General features: G+C 41.0%; 1 protein-coding gene across 1 annotated transcript; it reads right to left on the reverse strand.

Moving 5' to 3' along the window:
- Positions 1–1,279: 1,279 nt before the first annotated feature.
- Positions 1,280–3,436, reverse strand: LOC110053738 (chitinase-3-like protein 1). The gene is made up of 2 exons (XM_020760005.2): positions 3,037–3,436; positions 1,280–2,389 (listed from the first exon to the last, which is right to left on the reverse strand). Exons 1-2 carry the CDS (start codon positions 3,391–3,393, stop codon positions 1,364–1,366), a joined length of 1,383 nt encoding a protein of 460 aa, XP_020615664.2. The 5' UTR covers positions 3,394–3,436; the 3' UTR covers positions 1,280–1,363.
- Between the last annotated feature and the right edge of the window lie 2,652 nt (positions 3,437–6,088).

The following is a 6,088-nucleotide window of genomic DNA, read 5'->3' on the forward strand; positions in this document are numbered from 1 at the left end:
CAATCAGAGAGCCTCATTTGTGATAGAACGCTTGTAGCTTTATACTAAAACCCGCTAAAAATACGGATTTTTTTCGATTTCTTAGAGGGTCATAATATTGCTCTACAGAGTTCGGATTTTGATTGGCTGCAAAGGACGATAATATTACTACTGTTGAAACTGGTTCTGAATTTCCTTCTGAAGTGACAGAAGTTTAAGTCTCCAGAGGATTAAGGATATAAAGCGAAGATTTCTAACCTTTTTTCCCGGTGATTGATAGTTATTTGACCCATACTTGAAAACTTAATTTCCGACGTTTGCCGTAAGTTCGCACTATTCCCTACAGAATTAAAAATCGGTCTCAAGCACTACCTTGAGTCAGTGCATTATAACATATACAAAACCCGATCTATGTAAAAATGGACAATGTGAGAATGTGAGAATGTGAGAATACTCCCCCGCCCCCCGGAAGCAGCACTTCGAAAAGTGAAGCTCTTAGAACAGTGGAAACCTAAAACAATCACCCTACTTTGGTTGAAGTTACTACACTAGTTCACAAGTCACGCCCACGCACGAGGTTTTAATCTCAGTTCAAAAATACGAGCAAATGTATTCAAGTTCTGCGCGCCCTTCTGTCATTCAAAAAGTCACCAGACACTAATCACGGTTTGATCCCCCTCCCCCACTCACAAATTTACTTCGTAATATTCTTTTGGTGTTCTAGGCGTACTTCGTGTATAACCGAACGTGTTAGTGTCTAGGTGATAATTTTGGCATCGGCTAGGCCGAAAATGCAGAACAATCTCTTACATAGTTCCTCTGAAGAGTATGCTAGAGGTTACCAAGCCAAAAAGCGTAACACTGTATTCAAACAAGCACTCGGTAAAACGGTACACTTTTACTCCCTTTTTAACAAAATTCAATCGAATTATTTCCTAGGTTCACTCGTCGCTATTTGACCACTTATTCTAATGTACCTTTTAATTTCGCGCAGCACTGAGAACTTCAAAAAAGAAAGATATATTATGGTAGAAAGTAAACGACATGTTGATACTAAAGGTGTTATAGTGACGGGGAGCTGCGAAACACTGTTTTGTGTTATAAATTTAGGGGTGACTTTTTCGGACGAGTGTAGAGTTTCGCAGAAAGCGTACACATGCGTCAGACAACAGGGCTTTTGTGGGGTACCTTCTCAGGAGGCGCCATCGATTGGGAACTGATGCTTATGTGAAAGAGAATACGTTTCAACGAAACTGAAAAGCAGATCACGAAAGATTAAAATGCAAAAAGAACAGAAACGTTTAGCTTTTCCTTCACACCGCTTTTATTCTACTTTCCAATCTATTACATTTTTATGGCTACATCATTGCAGCCCTGCCTTGATCTAGCTGCAATTGCAGTGTGACGAAGGACAATTTCCAGCAGCACAGTTGATTTGACACCATTCATTCATGCCCGATTGCTTGTCATAAGGTGGGAGTGCTACGCAACCATTGGTTGGTGGTTTAGGCCCTTGGGTTGGTGGCATGGTCGTAGCAGGTCCAGGTCCTTCGGTAGGCCCTTGAGTGGTAGGCGGTGGAGTTAGCTCAGTGGGGCGTGGCGGGGGTGTGTAGCCACCTAAATACTTCTTGACAGCGTTAATAAGAGGATATTTACCTTGGCCACATTGACTGCCACTAAAATCGTCCAAGTCGAGGGCCCAGAACATCGATCCCATGAGACCTTTTTTCATAATTACCTCTTTTACCTTGTAATGCAAACTGTGTTTATCATCGAAGCCAACCCAGATGGTACCCTTGTGGCCGTAAGGAGCCATCACGGCGTTATTCGAGACAATATTTAAGCCAAGTTTGCAGATCTCGTAGTAAGCCAAGAATCCAGCCTCTCTGGTATATTGACCTTTATGGGGTTTCTGCCAGTCATGTTTGGGAGCACCAAGGCCGCTGTTGCCAGGGTCTTTCAGGCTGAATGCTCGTCCATATGTAGCAAGACCCAAAGCGATCTTGTTGGCTGGAAATCCCTTGTCAATCCAGTATTGGACTGCGAATGGCACTGTCAGCTTGTCATCCCCTACCATGGCTGTGTGATGTCCCGTCACGTCGTCCCAGGTGCCGTGAAGGTCATAGGTCATCAGGTTGAGTATGTCCAGCAATGGACCAAGTTTGGCCACTTCATAGGCTTTATCGATAGTTTTATAGCCAGCTGCCACAGCAGCAGTCAGCAATAGGCGGGGCTTTCCAGTTTGGGCTGCTTCAGCCTTGAAGGCGTTCAACAGCTCTTGACAGAGAATGGTGAATTTCTGTTTATCTCCGGGTGGTGAGCCTCCACGAACTCCAGGATACTCCCAGTCCAAATCGAGACCGTCAAAGCCCCATGTTCGCAGCATCTCAATTGACGAGTCGATAAATACCTGGTATGGAAAGAGTGGAAATGACGATACTCCATTATAACTCAAGACATTATTGCTATTAGTTAAATGAAACCCGAAGTTGTCGAATACTTGTGAAAGGAGAGTCACGACTCTCGGTAGCCTTTAGCACCATGTTTCGGTCCAGTTAAATGATTTTACATACATGCAACATAGTTATCATATATATAAAAGATAACAAAAGTGATCAATACGAATGATAAAATATAATGTTTATTATACTTTGGCAAGGTGCTTGAAGTTCGGAACAGTATAGTAAAATATTTAAACACATTTAACACTAATCGTCAGGCTTAGATTAACAGGAGTTTCAATGCAAGAGGAAAAATCACTCAGAGAAGAAATAGAATATTTGCTCTACAAAGAACCCGTTAAGAACGACAGCACATATAAGGGACGAGAACACATCCTGTATAATCATGAGCACATGTCGCGAAGGCAAAAACACAAAGCAAAAAGGTAGAAAGGTAAAAAGTGATAAATTTAGAATGAACGTAACACTCCTTTATTTTTTTTAAAAAACGTATACTTGAACACGATGTTCGGGGAATTAGAGTTAAAGTATGAGGCATCAAGACAAGTTATTGATGATAGAAGCTGTGTAAGAAAAGGTGGAGGTGTAGCAATACCTTTCTAGAAGCCGCGGTTTTGACCATCTTGGAAAATGGGCTGTTGTGATTTTCGTGGTTCCATCCTCCTACAGCCAACAGTGTTTTGAGTTCACGGTTTTTCTGTTTTAAGGCGTTAAACCTTGGGTACAACTTGTCGTCATTCCACTCGTACATGGCCAGTTTGTTGCTCCTGTCGATCTTCGCAAATGAGTACATTAAATGGGTACATAGGTGAGGATCGATGTTTTCAGGAAAGAACTTGCCGGCACCCGGACGATATTGAGACCAGTTTGTGTGGTAACACACTCGTACATAGCCCTCGGCGTTGATGTAGGAGGCGAAAGCCACCAGCAGGAGAAGAACGTAAGCTCTCATGACTCTTTGAACAAATGCCGAAACAGTGTGGCTGAAGGCATTTCTACGGGACACTTTATAGGTATCTTCGCCCTGGGATTGAAGCCAGCTACACTAACGAAGATGTCCTGTTTTTGATGTTAAACCAATCGCAGGTTAGCACGATACATCGTTTGTTGAAACAAAAATCCCGAGTTTTAACAGCAGAGTAAATTCACGGGTGGGTTGTTTAGTGTGTCAGTTGTACAACGGACAGTAGTTTGACACTCTTGACAGCAATGTCTGAGTGTTTAGCCTGCTTTTTAAACATTGTACCTTTATTTGATCACCATTATGGCAGTTCTAAACTGTACTATCATAATATTGTAGAATTTTAGGTGCGAAGGTGAATGGTAGATAGCCTCTTTATATCTATCCAAACAGGGAAGATTGACAAAGTGAGTAACTCAATGCAAAGCATAGTTTCTGCATCATTTTTCTTTATAACATAAGACTGTCGGCGGTTACATTGACGCGATAGATATATCAATAAAGAAATAAACAAAAATCGTATCTAGAGATTTAAGAAATAACGTGCATTTTTCTTCTAACATCACACTGAAATACTGATAGGAAAAGAACACGTAAAATTTTAACAAGTACAGATTTCATTAGCCTAGTTTCCGTCTACGGTGTATATGCGGTTAATAATTATGCAGCCGACGGGAACTACGAGGTTCACTGCCTTTTTCCTTTAAAAAGTCGATACATTGAGTGGTGAAGAAATTAAAGAGGAGCGTCAAAGCGTAATGGGCATGTGTCAGTGTTTAAAAACTGCTACTGTATAGATTTTCTGCCTCTTCATTTTAGGACTTAGTTGTCAAATCTTAATCGCACCAGCAGTTTCTTGGTGTTGCCGATGGTGTGATCACCAAAAGACGTGATACTAAAGATCCAAAGATGACACACAATACCCACTCATCAGCACGGTAGCTTCCCAGTGATAGATTCCGCAAATTTCTGATACACCCAGCCTACCCCCGGAAAAAAGATAGAGTTGCAAGTTAAAATAACATAGGCATAAAGGTTCAGTACTGTTTTTAGTTTATCTTTTTGCCTTTGGACGTTTTGTGTTTTTTTTGTGTGTGTCTCATACACTGAGTAGTCAAACTCTGGTAACATGAAGAAGATTATATATACACTTCGCCGATAAAAGTAAAATATAAAACTTTAAGGTAAAAAGCTGTTAAAATTATGAGTCTGATGATGATCAACAGATCGAAAACGTTTAGACTTATAATTTTAACAGCTTTTTACCTTAAAGTTTTATATTTATGAAGAAGATTGATGAAAAGCTTTGGCTGGAAACTGTCCGAAATCAAATTAAGTATAAAAAAGGGAGAAAAACGTTCATGAATATTCAGTTACACAAATAGTGCAACTCAGTGAGAGCTTTCACACTATCGTACAAACTCTTGCAGTTGTCAGATTGATCTATGGCAACTATCATTGCATCGTGTCAGTTCAGTGTTACAGGTGTTGCAAACATCCATTTCACAGCTGTAAGGGTGCAAAAACAACTCCACATTTGTTGACCAAGCAAAACGACAGAACAGCACAGCTGTTTGGAGCGTCTGTCTTTGGTTTGTGTTGTGAATACGTGTCGATGTAGCTGGAGATCGGTGCCCAAAAAGACGGGGTAGGTGCATACATTTGACTATTCCCTGCCAGACCTGGGTTGGTCCGTCCAATCCCAAAAGCCTCAGTGAAGGTTCGACGGCATAACGTAGATGAACGTTAACACTTCCCCCTATTTCAAACCAAAGGAGCACAAGATACCACCCCTTTACGGCGGCACATGCCCATATAACTTACATAGGAGCACGATTCCAACCACTCCCCCAACCCTCCCCTCCAGCCCAGATAGATCGAAGGACATTGTCGAAGGACGTTTTGCCTTGCTTTATGTATAGTTAATCTCGAAGCCAAAACCTCTTTCTTCAAATGGAAATTCTTACATCATAATAATTGCTGTTCGAAAACGTAAATAAAAGAACTCGAAATCTGGAGTCCAACACTGGCTTTGTTCATCAAATAACCAGGTTAAACCGGATTACATCAGCCGATGGCCGGTTGCAACAAAACATATATTGATACTTTATTTTAGCTCCAAGAAATTCGAAATACGACGCCCACGATTATCGTAACGTATATTGTCGTCTCGTCAAGTCTTACGACGGTCGGAAACGTAATTAAAAACAATCCCCACCTTATAACATGCGTGTGCCCTTGTCGACCATTACATACACCCGATAGGGTTGATTGTAAATGTTCCTTTAGGAAAAAAACTTGTTTCGGAAGCAATCGTATTTTCTAAAATCCTCGTGGTATTTGAAACGCCGAAGGTATTATAATGGGTATGCAATCTTTACATTAAACACTTTTATGAATTTACCGGAGTGCCTTCAATCCCTTTAACCAGCAACAATCGCTGCCACTTAATAATTATTGCAACCACACACTCTCGAGCATAAGGGGCCACGACCATAGGTTCAAAAAGTCAAAATCCAAGACAAATTTTCACTGATAGAAACCCAGACATAATGGTCTAGTTTTGTTAAAAAATACACCCTCAAACTGAAGCTATACAAGGGATGTTACATTAATAGCTACGTATGCTAAAGGCGTCGAAGACAAATTGAACAAGTCTGAGAGACTTTTATGAAGTCTGTCGTCG

The sequence above is a fragment of the Orbicella faveolata genome, unplaced genomic scaffold (assembly GCF_042242905.1).
Source record: "Orbicella faveolata isolate gen_17 unplaced genomic scaffold, um_ofav_v1 contig_26, whole genome shotgun sequence".
In the NCBI taxonomy this organism is placed as follows: Eukaryota; Metazoa; Cnidaria; class Anthozoa; order Scleractinia; family Merulinidae; genus Orbicella; species Orbicella faveolata.

Excerpts from the sequence above, each read along its gene's own strand:
- LOC110053738 (XM_020760005.2), bottom strand. The coding sequence starts at position 3,393 with ATGAGAGCTTACGTTCTTCTCCTGCTGGTGGCTTTCGCCTCCTACATC. Across the intron at positions 2,390-3,036 it reads AAACCGCGGCTTCTAGAAAG|GTATTTATCGACTCGTCAAT; the intron begins GTATTGCTACAC and ends TTTCCATACCAG.